The 17,871-nt window shown below is 40.2% G+C and overlaps 1 protein-coding gene across 2 annotated transcripts; it reads left to right on the top strand.

Annotated features, from left to right (window-relative positions):
* The first annotated feature begins 490 nt into the window (after positions 1-490).
* Positions 491-16,828, top strand: LOC130089776 (uncharacterized). 2 transcript variants are annotated; one of them, XM_056257305.1, is made up of 8 exons: positions 492-1,329; positions 4,405-4,910; positions 5,213-5,239; positions 5,365-5,917; positions 7,610-8,952; positions 8,986-9,826; positions 11,262-11,406; positions 16,223-16,828. In XM_056257305.1, the coding sequence occupies exons 1-8, from the start codon at positions 950-952 to the stop codon at positions 16,481-16,483; spliced, it is 4,056 nt and encodes a 1,351-aa protein (XP_056113280.1). In that variant the 5' UTR covers positions 492-949; the 3' UTR covers positions 16,484-16,828. The 2 variants fall into 2 exon arrangements, with proteins under 2 accessions (XP_056113281.1, XP_056113280.1); XM_056257306.1 differs by lacking the exon at positions 5,213-5,239 and having other exon boundaries at positions 491-1,329.
* The last annotated feature ends 1,043 nt before the right edge of the window (positions 16,829-17,871 follow it).

The raw sequence follows: 17,871 nt of genomic DNA, 5'->3' as shown, positions 1-17,871 counted from the left end.
ATATCTGCACAATGCAAGCAGCCGCAAGTAGCCTACCCCAGAGTGCAGGTTACTCAGCGGCCGTTCCCCAGGCGTTTTCAAACCGATAGCGATGGGCGTTTTTCAACCGCTTTACTCAATTTGCTCTAACCCACGTAGAGTAAGGTTTAGAGGTGGGGTTCGAGATGAACCTTCATGAGTTTAGCAAATCGAGTAAAGCTGTTAAAAACGCCAGTTGTATTAAAAAGCCCACTGATTTGGAAAACGAAGACACCTGAACCTACTCAAACCTGCGACTCGTTTAGGGAAGGGGCGTATTCAGTGTCCAAGCAATGAGATGCTCCTTTGCAAGATCCATGAAGTGAACGAGTTAAGAGAATAAAAAAATAAAAGATTTGTTCAAATAACCGACTCGCTCAGGATTCATTCAAAACTCTTGCACGAAAGAAACGCCACATTGGAGCTGCTTCAGCGTTTCTCAGAACGTTTTCTCACATTCTGGCGTGCTCTCTGATTCCAAGTCAAGGTAGAGCTCAAACTAGTGATCTCTGCCAGATTATTCATTGTGTTCTAAAATGAACCATTCCACGACGGATTTGAGCTGCCTTTCTCTTTAATTCTGCTGGACACTTTATTGCGGAGCCCCCACAAAATGTTGGAGGGCGGGCCGCGCAGCAGCAGCGCAGTGAGTTGTCAAAATCTTGTGGCGGTGACGCCGAGGGTCCACAACGCCCACTAAAGTAAATTGGTGTGGTTTGCCTCGCGAGGGATTATATAGGCTATTTATTATCATCAGCGTTGCGATTGTGGTCGTCTTTTTGAATTGAGCTGAATGATAATGCAGCGATTTCTCTTTCTGCAACTTCGGGCGGCGGACAGGCGCAAGGGCGCGAGCAGTGCATAGTTATCCAATGCGCAAGTGTCATTCTGTTGGATTAGCCCAAACAACTGCGTCTCCAACTGCACCGGGATGCCTCTTATCAGCCTGGACGACGATGATCAGAGATGGGTCCCGACGCATGTCAACGTGACCGTGCTTCGCGCGAGGGGTCTGCGGTCGAAGGGCAAGCAAGGCAGCCGCTATGTTTACACTATCATCCAGGTCGGCAAGGAGAAGTACACCACCGGCCTGGTGGAGAAGGCTGAGGAGCCGCAGTGGAACGAGGAGTGCTCGTTTGAGCTCCAGCCCGGGCTGCTGGAGGCGGGTGGGACGAGCGCGTACCCGCCCGGGAGCAGCAACCTGGTGCTCACCGTGATGCATAGAGTGCTGATCGGGCTGGACGTGTTTCTCGGACAAACTATTGTTCCTCTCGACAAAGTTTTCCAGGAAGGAATGTGTCCTAGAAATGAGTGAGTAGAGCTAATAATAGGATCAATTAATGGGCCTTTGGTCGAGGGCCTCTTAAGACTTTTGTACTGTGTCAGTACCATGGTACAGTGGCATCAGTTACCATAGTACGCATGATTACTATATTCACGTGCCAAGGCATTTACACGATATTCCAATGTACATGGTTTGCTCGTCTTAGCTGGTTTGAGTTGGTCTTTCCCAGTGCTCAAGAGTATCAAGAACCCTATTAAAATGTACATTTTAAACATTCCAAATTTGTTATATACTAAAATAACTAAACTTAAAGCTGAAATAAAAATGAATAAAAAAAATATATATATAATATATATATGATAAAAATGGAATAAAATTTAAATGGAAGTGGGAAACATAAAAATGAATGCAAAATATTGATAAAAACAATAATAGTATCTCAATGATACTATAATTACACCGATTATTGGGTACATGTTAAAATAAACATGCCATTTTTAGTGTTGTTTTACTGTTTCTCCATTCCCACATGACAGCATGAAAGAGCGATTGTAAAGAAACAAAGTGTAGCCTTAAGTTCTATCTTTATGGTTATTATAGCCTTACAAGTTCATGTAATTGAATGTACTTTTAAAGCATAGGAGCTTTCCTTGTTTTCCAGTTGATATAGTCCTGGGATATTTGACACAGTCATGCCAAAACCGTGAGCCTGTGATTTTGGATGGAAGAATTTCTGTGCACCCATTTCCCAGTTGGACAGACATTTGCATTTGCAACACAACAAAACTGCAGTAAGATCCTTTGGCCTGCCACCAAAACTTAACCTAAATTACTGATGTCACATGCAATATTAAACGCATGCATGGTGGTCAAAGCCACACAAGCAATCTATGGGAAGTGCAAAACCAACACTGTTTTGAATTCCAGAGTAATGGGATATGTTTTTACAGACACAACAACAGCAACATACTTGGAGGGGCATGCTGCGTCTAGTCCTCATCAGTACTGGCACAGAGTCATGCCTGCACACAGGGTAGTACCAGTGTGTGTCAGAATGGAGTCCGACTGAAGCTCAACAAACATGCATTTCACTGCAGTCCAACATAGACGTAACCTTTCTGGAATCTTGGTCATCAATGTTCATTTTATTTGAATATCTTGTTTAGAAGCGTCCACATCTAATGCAGATGAAGTTTAACTACATGTCTAGCAGTGTCATCATTAGGAGTAAATCATTTGTCATGGGAGAGGAGGAAGAGAGGTAGGTGGGGGCCGCTTGGCTAAAACTCTATAAACAAGAGAGGGAGGAAGTCACTGAGCCATGCTGAACAACAATAACATTGTTATTTTCATATTCGATGCATATTCTTTATCCTCACGTCCACCATTCAACTCTCAAATTCACACAATGTGCAACTAACTAACAAAATTGATTTAATTAAAAAAACACCATCAAGATGTTAGTACGTACCAAATTGTAATTGAATTTAAGTTTATAATATAGGCCTAATTATTATATTGATTAGTATATTTGTTTCTTATCAGTATAAGCATGTTACTGGTTTTAATAGTTCCAGATCTGCAAAGGTGTTGGAAGAAAATTAAAATAACAATTTGATTTCTTTTTTTTTCTTTCTTTTTTTTAGCCTTGTCCTTGCAACCATTTACAACAGTGGATCTCATCTTCGGGGGCCACAGGATGACTTGAAAGTATTTAAATGAGCTATTATTAATATAGGATAACAATCTAACTATAATCTAAATCAGGTTCTCAACTCTAGTTTGATCAAGAATCTTGATTAAACTCACCTGCCTTCAACTTTCTTAAAGATCTTCTACTGCAACCACCTTGAACATCACATTGCTAAGGTCAGGTGGCTGGATTTGTCTAGTAACAGCATAGCAAATGAATTCGTCATGTCAACATTCAATATTTATCTTGACAAACTTTCATTTTCTAGTTACTGTTTGCACTGCCATGTAGGCCTCAGCATTTCAGGTCATATGGATGGAGATGTATGGAAATGTCCATCTCTACACACACACACTATTCTGAATCTGAATCATCACATGTCATTGTAGGCGTGAGGCTGTTCTGCGCATCTGGATTTAATTGAGCTCGGAGTTGCACCTCTTTCCCCCTCTCTTTCTCTCTCTTCTGCCGTCTCCCGGTTTAAGGCGTTTGTCTTGGCTCTCTGCACGTGTGCGCACATGAGGTGCTCTGTGGTGTACCGGAAATGGAGGAAATAGTTTCACCACTGGTTCTCTGTGAGACAAAGGGACGGCGCTATCCTAATGCAGTAACATTCGTTCAAGAGGCCCCCGCTTGTGTTTGCACTCCTGTATAGGTCATAGCAGTTTGCTTCAGTGTGGTGCAGGAAATTGTAAGCTGATGTTATAAAAGATGAGGCCATCAGTGAGACCATCATTTTAAGTGTAAAAGTTCAGCCCAAAATTGTTGTTTTTTTACCTCTAAAATTAATAGACAAACACTGTTCAAAGATTTGGGGTCAGTAAGATTTTTAAAATGTTTTTGAAAGAAGTCTCTTATGCTCACCAAGGCTGCTTTTATTTCATCACAATATTACTGGTTTTACTGTATTTTTTAAAGTATTATTTCAATTTTAAATAACTTTTTTTTAAATAACTTTTGTAATATATTTTAATAATGTCACGTCATTAAAATAATGTCGCAAATCATACAATTTAAAATTATTTTAATTTGGGGGGGTGCTGGGTGCAATATAATCTGCATATGTTCTTGACCGTCTTCATGAGATTCATGTTTATGTTTATCACAACCATTAAAAGAAAGGTAGGGATGCACCAAAATTAAAATTCTCTCCGATATTGATTTTCATCTAATGATCAATAACTGATAAATTACCAGTATTACAATTCTATAATATTTGTCTAAATAAATGATACTACAAGTTAATTTATTTATCACAGCATTAAAATGTACAATATGAAAATTAGATATTCATTTTGACATTTGCTTGAGATACTTATTAAAGTGTTTTTAAACATTAAATTTAAGTGCGCATTAGATAATATAAATTAGCTTTTAGATGATTTTCTTTTTTTCTTCTATGCTTAAGGTGGTTCAAGCTGCACTCCAAGGCTGGTCGAAAGGAGAAGGAGCGAGGAGAGCTGCAGGTCACCATCCAGTTCACCCGCAACAATATGACCGCTAGTATGTACGACTTGACCGTAAAGGACAAGCCTCGTTCTGCATTTGGGAAACTGAAGGACCGCGTCACAGGAAAAAAGCGAGGAGATTTGGAGTCCTCCTCTGCCATTTTACCCGGCCGCTACGCCGCCATATCAGGGTCTGTAGGTCCTCCGTTTGCAGGAGACGGTGGACCCGATGATCCAGGCGAGGAAGAGGTGCTCGATGAACACCGAAGCAAGGTGAAAGACTTCTTCTTTAAAGGGAAACTACGCAAGAATTCAGACACACGCTCCTGTTCATCATTGGCTTCGGACAGTAGCATGGCATCGTCCGCTGGGGATCCATTCGTCCCAGTAGAGCTTTCCAGAACACCTGTCTACAGCAGCAGAGTGATGGAGCCCTTCCGTATGGACACTGAAGCAGGGATAAAAGGTCAGCCAGCTATAAGAATATATAAACAGAATTCATTATCATAATTATTATTGATCATTTATTATTGATAATTTACACAATCTGGGCTCCATATACAGTAGTTTATGATAATTTACTCACCCTCATGTCATTCCAAACTTATATTATTTTCTTTATTCCATGGATCAAAAAGGAGGATATTTTAAAGAATGTGTTTTGCACATGCAATTAAAGTCAATGGGGTTCAAAACTACACTTGACAGCATTTACTTTCATTGTGTGGACGAAGCAATTTTTTTTATATTTTCTTTTGTGTTTTACAGATGAAATAAATTTGGAACGACATGGGGGTGAGTAAATTAAGACAGAATTTTCCTTTTGGGGTGAACTATCCCTTTGAGACATCTTTCAAACACTCCTCAAATGTCTGGTCGACACCTACCGATCTAAATTCTGTGATTTGTGTCTTTTAAAGTGATGACCCACAAGCGTGCACACAGCGATGAAGCCAGTAAGATCACGGGTGTTCCTCATCTTATCCCTGCTGTGGAAAACCTAAAAGGTCAGAGCATGGCGCTCTCCAAATCAACCCTCTGCATCAACGGTAGCCATATCTACTCATCCGAGCCTGCCAGCCCTAAGAGTCCAAGCACCATCCCGGCCAAGCTCTCCCTGCTGGAGAAATGCGCACCCCTTTCTCGCTCTCTCCAGAACCTGACCCGACGTGGCGAGGACTCGCAGAAGAGCGATGGGAGACGCTGGTCCATTGAAAAGACCAAGAAGGAGGACGGGGAGATGGATGGAGCTCAGAGTCAGACCCAAGGTGCCGCCACTCCAGATGGGAAGCCAGTGCAGGCCGCTGGACCCGTGGAAGTGGTGGATAAAGGGAAAAAGCTGAGGAAAACTCTGTTTTCTAGCGGGAGGAGTGACTCTCTCCCAGCCAAGCCGGAGCAGAGCCAGGTTTCTGCTCCTCTTGAGGGCAGACGCAGAGGATGGTTTGGCTCCGGTGACTCGCAGAACAAGCCAAGGTGAGTGAAAGCACGGCTACTTGGTTTTATGTTACAGTACAAAAGATGTCTGACTTTGCACACGTATCAATATCATCAATAGCCGCTCACCATGATCTGTATTTGACTGTCAGGCGTTCTTCAAAAGGGATACTTTGTTTTTAAGGGAATGGCTTTGAATGTCAGCCTGCATTTTGGTCCTCAGAGAATATTCTTAGAAAAAAGAGCTATTTGAATTTGCTGATGCAACAGTTACTGCAGGAGCTTTTTCCATTTCATTCCTTTATATTGCTCTTGGTTTGCAGAACATAGGTCAAGACATTTTTCAAAGAAGGGCTTGTTAATGTGTGTTTTCATCCAAAAAAATTCCACAAATTTGTGTAAGCATTCAAAATCATCAGCTATTTTCTTTATTGTTTTAAAGAAATGTCCACTTATATTAAATTGATTTTATTTTTATTTCACCTTTCAGTAATTTCATCTTTTTGTTCAGCAGCATGTTTTTTTCAACACATCAAATCATTTTCTTATAGTTCACACCCGTTTTATTTTCATTAGAGTTAGGGGTGGGTGTTATGACACATCTTATATCACAACAGGAGTAATTTTATTTCACAATAACAATGTCTCAATATATAGTTATTTTTCCTGGAAGAAAGGTTGTTACGAAAATATTAAACTAATACACAATACTTGTCTAACTAATATAAGTCAATAGTTCTCAAGATTGCTGAAGACAAGTAAACAGTAATAAAATAAGAGCTAAGAAAAACTAACAAATAACTACAGTAGGAGAAAGCTACACATGATATTATAAACAGTGCTTTTTTAGGTTCAGGTAGGTCTTTATTCAGTTTATGTATTTCTTACTTCTATTAGAAAGTCATCAAATGTGAAATAAAACACTGCATAGTCTTCACAGTATAAATTAAACGTATACTGATTCTTATTAAATCAAAAAATTATTCAGTCAAGAGCAGTGAGTGATTTTCTTTTTCTTTTGTTATTTGGCTAACATTAAGGACACATACAGCAGCAAGTGTATTACAGTAGGCTGTAAGAGCTTTAAGACCTATACACATTGGATTTTCTCCCAACTGTTTATGTTTGCTTAGGACACAACCAGCTGTTTACCCAAATACTCATCAAGACAGTCATTCATTTTGACATAACTTTAAGCACAATAAACCACGAAAAAGTTCTGAATTCATTACTTATGCTGTGTGACAGATGGCTTTATGTGTGCGCGCTTCTGATCTGTGCACAGAAAACCGTCTGTCAAAACACAAATACCGATTTGAATTATATGTCGCATCTTATTGCGATTTAAATGGTTTAAAATCGTTATGATGCAACATCGAATGAGCGATAGGGATAAGCCAAAATTTGGTTATTGATTAAATCAGCCACCCCTAATTAAAGATTTTAGGATGAAAAAAAAACACCTTTTCCCACCCCTTTTGCTCTTTTTCAATTGTTCAAGCTAAACCAAAAGTATTTATGTAGGAACACAGTTTGCAAGCTGGTCAAAACATGCCAGACACTTCCGGAACAAAACATGAACGAATTTGAACTGTCCAAAGACAGTTTTTCTTCTATTAACAGGTGTCTCTGTAATAGAGAAGAACTGTCTCTCTCCCCTCACCCATAGTTAGATGATATGGCCCATTACACAATATAACTAAGAGGACTACTTGTGCCTTCCCTCCACAGGCTGGGAGTCTCTCCTAAGGTAGAGAGCAGCTCAGACACCCCCTGTCAGATCCCTTGCTCCCCCAGTCAGCCCCCATGCTCTCTTCCCCTCAGTTGCACTACTGGCTTGGTGTCTCCCCCTAGTGGCAATCACACCAACCCATTCACCCACTCTTCCCCAACACCCCCTTCCATCTCTCCCTCCAACCCTTTCCTCACACGACTACAGCAAAACCCTTTTTTTGAGGATCTTATAGCCGAGGAAGCACTGATGTCTCCGACTGCTGGTTACTGTTCTCTAAATTCCAGTCTTTATCATTATCCAGTCGGATCCAGTCCCCTCCGTAATGGAGTGTCGAACAAAATGTCCGCAATAAAGCGGGAAAGACCCAGGAGTATGTCCAGGCAGAGGTCTCTTCCGACCATTATGCTTGAGAACCCAGAAGCAAACTCAAATATTATTCCGAACCACTCTCTGTCTGAGAGGGCTGGGGAATGGGATGATTTTGAAGCATTTGCCTCAAGCCGTCTCAAATCACCAAGTGGAACTCCAACTAGACCTCCATCAGCACAGTTTCTTTCACAGGAACCAAATACAAACCAGATGGTGTTTGTAAATGATAAAGCGATTGGTTTAAGAGTTGATGAAGTTGATATGGGTATTTCAAAGCCATGGGATCTGCCTCCTCTACCACCACGTAAACCCATGAGAACCCAGGTGATCACCATGGACAGCTGGTTGGATAGAGCCCAGGAGCTGGCTGTGCAGAAAGAGGCCTGCTTTCTATCCCAGACTGACTTTGCCTCCCTTCAGCGTGTGAGAGACGGAGACTTGAAGAGGAGCTCTCAAATTGTAGGTTCAGATAAAGAGTTGCATCACATTTCTTCAGTAGGGTATAACAAGATGGAAGCGGAGTTGAACAGTGATATCAAACTGAACCAATTCATGTTTGGGGAAGCAACAGGGCAAGATTTCCCTACAAACAACGCTTGTGGCTCTCCAAATGGTTTCGGTGAAGATGCACTTGGAAGCTCTGAATGCGAGAACACGGTACCTGAAACACTTTGTTTTCCGTCTGATTGGGAAACCACGGTGACCGAATCACTTTGCAGTTCACCTCAGACCCAACCCAAACACGATTCAGAATTGTCCTGTGAAGTAAAGGTCTCCAATGAGCAACCACTACAGACTAAAACCAATGGCATTGGTTTGTTGACCCTCTCCCCTAGAGATTCGAACAACAATACAGATATTACTTCTGAGTTTGCTTTCATTGATTCTGAAAGTTCACAGTCGGACTTGCAACCACCTTTTGAAATTAATAAAGAAGGTGAAGCATCCAAGGTTTCTTCACATTTGCACTCTGGCAACGGTTCCTCACTTCCCAGGTGCTCACCAGGCTTACCTGAGGATATATCGTGCAGAATGGCGTCAGAGTTGAAGATGTTTTCACCAAGGAACACTCATAATGATAGCACATCACATTTGTCTGACTCACAAAACCATAACCATTGCTCATCACCTTTTGAGAGATCTTGTGAAGGACTGGGAGGACAAAAAGTCGACCATTGTGAACACCAGAACACTGCTTCAAAGTGTAACTTTGACTCTCAAGACGTGGCTGATGTTCTCCTCAGAAACGACATCACTGTGATCACTCAAACATTCTCAAGCAATGACAACACTGTGACAACTCAAATCCAACCAGAGATGGTGGAAGACAGTTGCATCTTGCTCCCTACGCATGATGATGAGGAGCCTAATGTTAATTTAACAGAAGGTAACCTAAACTCTGAAGTCTGCTTCTCAAAGAACAATGAGGTCAAGGGATCTTGTTCGACGTTGGATGAACAAATCAGCTTTGAGGACTTGCATGCTAGAGTAGCTCCAAGAAATTCCAGAAGCCCCTATTCAACAGAAGTCAGATCAGCCCGCATCAGACCACACTCAACCACAAGCTCACCCAAAACTGTCTCCTGTGCTGACTCGCTCCCAGGCTCTAATAATCCTGCATCAGACCTCATTTTGCATGATCTTTCCTCTTCACCCACCCCATTAGCTGGTACTAATTCCTGTCTCCGCCTTGACCCTTCCCTTCCGGCAAAGCCCCCAAACGAGATGCCCAGCATGAGTTCCACATGCTCCTCCACAGCCCAGTCCCACGTTGATGCACCGCTCTCCCTCTCACCTGAGGAGACACAGCCAGCAAACGTCCTCCTGCCCCATGAGGAGAGCAGGTGAGACCTCACTGCCTTTAAAAGCGCACTCACCTCTGCTCTTACCTGAGAAATGAATTCATTCTCTCTCAGTTGCACTAGGACAGGCTCATAAATGCTCTCACATATGTTGGCCTAGAACAAACTTTGTTTTTGCGCTCACAGCTTGCTATAATTTGGACTTTGACAAATGTGCACCATCTCTTATTATGTTTCCTCCTGGTTTGCTCATGCTGTGTTACCTTTAGTTATTTCATTTTTCATCTTTGCTTTTCTGTTGCTTTATTCAGTCTTCATTCTGTTTTGGTAGACACACCGCAACACATCTTTCCTTGTAGAGGTATCTAAACTTACCATAAAAATAGTATAAAGTTAGATGACAGAGTTGTATTGTTTGCATCAAGTGTTTATGAGAGGTTTGATGATGTGAGATGTAGACTCTAGTAGAATTGTTTTTTAGTTTGTCAGTACCCAGAGACAAAAATTGTAAATGAGATATCTTAAGTGCTTCTCTTTGACAGCGTTGATATTAAATTGCTTGAGACTCCTTTTTTTTCTTATACTTCTAACTAAAATCTACTTCTACTAAAATTCAGTAATCTCACGTCTCCTTTTAGAAATTACCTCAACAGTAATCTCACGTCTCCTTTTAGAAATTACCTCAACAAAGTCTTAGTGCTCAGATTTGCCAAGATGTGACTTCTAGGAGATATTTTTTCAGTTTTAGTTTTAAATCAAGTTTTAGTGATTTTTGTTAGTGCTTTTGTCATTTTATTCATATAAATGTTTTTATATATCTATATATTTATTTCAAATTTGGCTTTAGTAATATTAGTACTTAAACTTATAAAACTTAAAAATTAGAAATGCTATTTTGGCAACTAACTAAAACAAAATAAGTTGAAGTTTTTCATCTAATATTTATATTTTGATTTATTCCAGCTTTATTTCAATTTACGAAAAATGATTTTTAACTGTTTTATTTTTTATTAACTCTCCAAACAAGTTGATGCTTAAATGAAATAAAACTGAGAGCATTAAGTCTTTCTATGACAGAGCAACTCTGAGTTATGAAATTGCTAAAAAATTGCCATTGCAAACATGATTTTACAACAATCAGCTCCTTTTTTTTTTTCTTTTTTTTTAAGATAGTACGATATGTATATACAGTACCACTCAGCAAACACCAGACAAATTGCCACATGATTCTGGAACATATGTCATTGGACAAGTTTTTTTTCAAAAGTATATGTTACTTTTAACCATTACTTCTTCAACTATTCGCTATTGCTTGTGCTATACTCACAAACTCACCAGGAATTTAATAAGCAAAAAACATGAGATTTAGAAAAGTAGCTGAAAGTACAAAATGTCAACAGAGTACTGGTTAAACCATGCTGAAGTCCCTAGGTCTACATAAATACTTAATTTATCTCCTTTTTGCACCGCTGTACAGCCCTCACCCAGTGAAGCCCTTGACCAACACCACTGTGCAGGGAGAGAAGAAACCTGAAAGCCGCTCAGTTCTGGAAAAACTCAAGTCCACCATTAACCCTGGAAGATCTGCACCAGTAACCACTGCTGAGGATGAGCAAAACCAGGTACTGAAAGTTTCATGAAGTAAAGGTGCTTTTAACCTAACAAATTTAATCTAATTACCTATTATTAGATGCCTTAATAGTATCTATTAAAGGTGCAGTGTGGGATTTTTAGCGGCATCTAGTGGTGAAACTTGCAAATTGCAAACAACAAGTCACTCGCGGCCTATCCCTCGGTTTTCAAACTCGAATGAGAAGCTACGGTGGCCGACGTAAGACAAAATATGTCGTCGTCTGAGTCAGCAGCAGAGAGTAGTAAGTCAAGCAATGAGGTTTCTTTAGCGCTGTTTGTTCGCTTTCGGCTACGGTAGAAACATACCTTCAGACCTTCATAGAAGGGGATTCCCGCGCCTATGTAGATATAAATGTCTCATTCTAAGGTAATAAAAACATAACGGTTCATTAAGTAAGGTCTTTATACACCACTGAAAACATAGTTATGGATTTTATATTGCATCTCTGTCAATAGATCCTCAGAAATATTACACAATGCACCTTACATAATATAATAATAGTAATCAGCTGATTGTCTCACGAACGTAACCAGCACATTCTCCCCACAAAGCAAACCCATATAAAGCGAGGGAGAAGAACCACGTGAAACTATGCAACTATATATTTTTTCTAACAGGGTAGTAAAAGTTTAGCTGGCTAATATGAGCTGTTACTGTGGCTGAGCTGGGTAAAGCGTTAAAGGGTCATGAAACCCCCCTCTATCAGCTCAAGTCTAGCTCATAATCTTTTTGAAAAATGCAACTTAAATGGGCGTGGATGGCAACTTAAATGGGCGTGAGAAGAAGGGAGGGAGTGGGTGTGGCACGGCAGGTGAGAGGGGGAACTGTCATCAGCCAGCAGTGTTGCCAGATGTACGATAATTATCGTATTTGTACAATAATTTTGACCTCTGTACAATGTACGATCAATAATGAACAATAATCTCAGAGTTTTCAGTCGTTCGTCCAAACACACATCCTACCGCTTCTCTCTATGACCCCGAATCATTTCGCAGGCTCGCCTGCCTGCACGTACACACACACACACACACACACACACAACACGGTGTCGCCCGGCCCGCACGTCAACACTACACATTCACAAGTCTCCCGCATTAAGCATACAATCAGTGGCGCAGATAGGATTTTTTAACTGGGGGGGACCAAGCTGTCAGCAAATGATTTAAACTCAATTCGTTATTTTGCGTAATTTTGGCTTTAACTAGTGCTCAAGTAGTTTCTTTATGTAATTTGGGCTAATGATTTCCACTAAAAAGCCATTGGGGGATTCTTGTTTGAAATCATGGATAAACAACAATGAACAAAGGTAAACAAAGGCCTGATAGTATGCCAATCACCCACCAAATCTTCATGTCTTCAGCAAAGTATGTTTTATTTAAACATTTGCTTATCTCAGCATACAAAGTCTATCATTATGAACAAAAAAGCAAAGAACCTATGTGCAAAAAATAAAAATAAAATAACAACATTATTTTCTACTGTGGCTGCCCTCCTGCAGATCCTCACTTGACTGACTAGGGCCTGCCTTACTGTCATCAGAAATCGCCTGAGGCCAGGAGGACAACAGTTTAAATCTTATAATTTCAGTTAACCCTCTATACCTCTATCTATGTGAATATCAATGTGAAATACAACATATTCCTGAGAATTAATGGCTAAAACTACCATTTCAAAAATGTCTAAGAATAACTAAAAAATTTAAATTTAAAGGTGAACTAAGTAACTTTTTTACCTTAACCGAACAGCTTTGGAGTCATTGTAATGTTTATATTACTGATTTCGTGTTGAATGGTGGTCGTCTCGCACCCCCCTGGTGCCTCTGAGCCGCAAAACCACCCTTGCAACTTTGGGCCGGCGAGCCTGAGTGTTAGGAAGTATCGTGTGATATCAGGTCTCGCGAGGTAACGAATTGCTTTACGGCAAAAAAACAGATCTGATAAAATTCTGATAAAATGAGCATCAAACAGAAATAACCCGGCGCCGTATACATGTGGTGTTGGGCGCGCGCAGCTCTTAAAGGGGCCATACCTTATTTCCACTCGTTACAGCGTCCATCCTACTGAACAGGTACCGGTGTACAGGGGGAGGGGATCCGGCCGTGAGTGCGAGCCATCTCTGCGTGAGTGCTATTCACGACAGGACAAGTGCTCCACAGCGACTCTAGGGGTCGCTGTTTGACAAAAACGGAATTCTTACTGAGTGCTGCTTTAAGTGTTAATTACAATTTTGTTGCAATTTATAGATTAGAAATATCTTTCAAATGATGTATGACATATTAAGAAATGTTTTTCAGAGCCCATAATTTAAGAATCTATATCCTCCGTTGCTCAGTACAATAAAAAAAAAACATGATTTCCTGCTATATAGGATGTCAAAAGTTTATGTAGGCCTTTATTTGTTGTTTGCATAAACCTTGCACCACACAAATTTACTTATAGTGGTTTACACGACAGTGAACATACCTCACCAATTTATACAGTACAATGGGTTAAATGATAAGATAAAACATTATTTCCTGACGACGATAAATTGTTTGATTTATCCAACCATTCTTTTTGTGTTCATTCATTATTTGCCTCTGTCCACTCACCTAAATGCATAGTTATGGTCTCCACATTTTGCTGTTTACTAAGTGCAAAAGCCTTATTGTCAGACTAGCTATTCCCCTTAACAAATCTAATCTGCCACATCTGGGAAAGTCAACAGGCATAGGATACTTACATTGTTTGTTTTTTTTAAAAAACGAGGTGATTGTTTTTGTTTTTGTCTCTTCATTGCCTTTATGTGGCATCTATACAGTCGATTTTGTTCAGTTCAGAAAATCACCGACTCAGCTCAGTCATAGATGGTATATGATCACTATGGTTACCGGTCCGCTCCTACAGGCACGATTAAGGCAGCTACTAGCTCCTCATAGGACCCTGGCGACGTCACTCGGGAGGAGTCGTAGCACACACACACTGAGAGAGAGTGTAAACGTCGGTGGCATGAAGGCATCGTGTGTTTATTGACAACAGAACAGCGTGTAGTGAGAACGTGGGTATAAAGTAATGGTGACCGGTGTAGATCAGTCTGCGTCTGCCCCGACCCGATTCTGAAGCAGCGGTGGGCCGGGACACTCTACTTTGGCTAATGTACATATAGCGAAAACATTGGTTAATCCTCTGTTTTACCGATTTTTGTCACCTTTTGTAGGGATAGTGAGGGGGGGGGACGGATCGGGTCACTATAAATCTGGGGGGGTCATGTCCCCCCCGTCCCCAGTGCCATCTGCGCCCTTGCATACAATTGATATATTATCGAAATATCTAAAATGTTCATAACGACCGCTTATTTAACAAAAGGCAAGTAAAATGACCAGGGTTACATTTTAGAGACACACTCTGAAGGGATAGAAAAGTCCTCAGGACTTGGTACCGCATTACTCGCAAGACGTAACTTGCATTGGTCATCGACAAGCCCGAAGTCCACCATTCTCCAATTCTCGAAGCTCTCTCGGGTAAAATGTTTGCGGCACTTGCGTCCCATGATGGTCTCTCTCCTTTACTACGCGATATCACAGTTTGACATGTCTGTGGAAAGATCCACGTGGTGTCATGAATAATTAAGAGACCGTGTCTTCTCATAGGATATAAAAACTCAGTCTCATTAATAATTATGAGAGACCGATGAGTCATCAACGCACTACATTGTGCACTGCCACGTCACAGCCTGCGATGAAGATTTTAAACCCGGAAGACGAAAATAGCTGGAAAAAACTCAAATTTAACCATTTTCGCCCTACTATTAAATCTAACAGATGCTAACATTGTCTTCAATGTTGTTCAACACACATACCTCTGTTAAAATCTCAGAAAATTTGGTTTAGGGTTTCATGACCCTTTAAGCCTTGTTTAAACTCGACGCGTCCGCGTGAGCCCAAAGGTGCGTGCGGCAAAAATAACGTGATTGTGACAGCGCGCGCGCCTCCGCATCCCCTAGACACCACTTACTACACACAATAGGCTTTTTTTCTCTAATTTTGGAAACTCGATCGACTTAAAATGCTTCCAATATCGACGGGTTGGTGATTCCTGTTCTGTTTTACGGTCAATGACAAGAGTAGCCTACTAATCAGCTGTCTCACGAACTTAACCAGCACATTTATCCCCACATAGCAAAGCCATAACACAGCGAGGGAGAAGAATTAAGTTACATGAAACAATCCAACTACATATTTACACCACTGACCAGGGAAAAGTCACTACTCACGGTGTTTATGACTAGCTTCTAGCTTCCTGCGGCTTCTCTTTCAATGTAGTGACGAAACGCGCTCTGTAACGCTGTTTGTTCGCTGTCGGCTACGGTAGAAACATGACGTCACAATATGGCGACCTTCATAGAAGGGGATTCCCGCGCCTATGTAGATATAAATGCCTCATTCTAAGCTAATAAAAACATTACGGTTTATTAAGTAAGTTCTTTATACACCACTGAACACATAGTTATGGATGTCATATTGCATTTCTGTTAATAGATACTCAAAAATGTTACACATTGAACCTTTAAGTTTTTATCTAATAACACCCAAAATGTCCCTTCTACTCAACCTCTCAGATCAATATGCTTTTTTATCAGTGATATCTGTTGTTCAGGCTCTCAGTAAACTGTATATGGACTTGTGCTGAGTGCACTGTGAAGATAATGAAAGAACGCACAAGTGATCGAAAACCAACACTTAATAAAGTAGTTTTAGTTCATTATGCTTTACATAACATTACCATCTTTCTCTCGTAAACATGACTGTGTTTCTGTGTCCTGTGCAGTTGGCTCTGATTGAGGCCCGGGCTCAGTATCAGAACATGACCAACATGGAGCTGATCGCTCTGCTGCTTCAGCAGGAAGTGGACGTCAAGAAGCAGCGAGCTGAAACTGAGGTGCAGGAGGCGTTATTGGAGAAACGTGAGGCCGAACTGAAGAAGATGAAGGTTCAGGTCAGAGACCTGGAGGACTACATTGACAAGCTGCTGGTGCGCATTATGGAACAGACGCCCACCTTGCTGCAGGTACGCGCAAGACCAAAATGACTACGGTGACCCGCTCCGTCCTGAAAACACTATTGATCTAAAGCCATTTGTGATGCTCCATTAAATTTCAAAACTGCCAGATTCACGTAGACACGATAAAGCTTTGCATGCTTTTTACTGGACTTCCAAATCCACAGTCATTGACGTTTAGCATATTACTAGTCATTATATGAGCACAAGGCAGTGGTTTAAAGTAAAAAAAAAAAAAAAAGGATCTGCAATATTCATTGATTCTACCAAAATAAGTCTTCCTGTTTATGAATATGCTAATTTTCATCGTAAGGATGGAATAAGAAGATCTGGGATCCTGACGCATCAGTATACCAAAATGTTATACATATTAAACATAAAAAATGTCTCACGAAATTACGAAAATCCACAAAACAATCTAAAAAAACACATTTCTTCTTTAAATATCACTTTAACACCCATAATTGGAAGTAAAATAGAATAATAAAATTATACTAAAAAAACAGAAATTTCTTATCTATCTTTCAGTCCTGCAAACATGTCCAAATCTCAAGAAAATATTGTTTATTTGACTACACATTGTATTGAAACGAATATGTTACACTGTTCAGTATGAATCAAGAGATTTAAAAACATTAGTAAAATTTAATACATATGTAGCCTAATACACCTTGTGTCAAAGTTGATGTAAAATATTGCTTTACATGTAAATAAATGTTACTTCTTGATAGCTTTAAAAGCACCTTAATGCGCATTATGCAAAACCGTTGTGCTTGAGCCAGTCAGCTTTGCCACATTGAAGCCGCTGATATCAGTGCATGCTCACTTCCATCAAGCACAAAAGCAGAGATTGTTTCTGCAAACATGTACGCTATGCAATAATACAAACTGCTAAGCTGTAGCTTAAGTTGATATATGCTCCACAAAATATATTCATGAAGCCTTAGCACTGCTGAATACTTTGATCATTGCTAGAGTAGCAAATTTAGTGATATGCAAATGCCTAAGCTTTCTAAACCACAAAAGCAATGTTTATTTTTTTAAGTTAAAAAAAGATCTGTTGTTTATGTTGTATTGCATTGTAACTTCATTGTGTTGTTGTGGCTTTTTTCAAATATATATTCGGATGGTGTCTTATACCATTGTTTTTGTTCTGTTTTTAAGGTTAAAGTGTGTGATTTTTATTCAGTATTCAGTGTTTCCTCATTTCTTCTTCTGATGAAAACTTTATGAGGTTTTGTCACACAAGATCATCAGTTCTATGTCTCAGTATTGGACTTAAAGAAAGTACAGGGTTGCAGTTGATTTTGTTGAGTCAATGCAATCAAATTTGTATTTGTAACAACGCATCCTGAAAATAAACATTTTTAGTTCTAGTTACACAGCCCTCAGTGTCCCCCTGTGTGTTCGAGGAAAGA

Source organism: Rhinichthys klamathensis, unplaced genomic scaffold (genome assembly GCF_029890125.1).
Source record: "Rhinichthys klamathensis goyatoka isolate OS25496 unplaced genomic scaffold, OSU_Roscu_1.1 h1tg000136l_1, whole genome shotgun sequence".
Classification (NCBI taxonomy): domain Eukaryota; kingdom Metazoa; phylum Chordata; class Actinopteri; order Cypriniformes; family Leuciscidae; genus Rhinichthys; species Rhinichthys klamathensis.
Note: the sequence above shows the minus strand (reverse complement) of the source record. Positions and strands in the feature narration are given on the sequence as shown.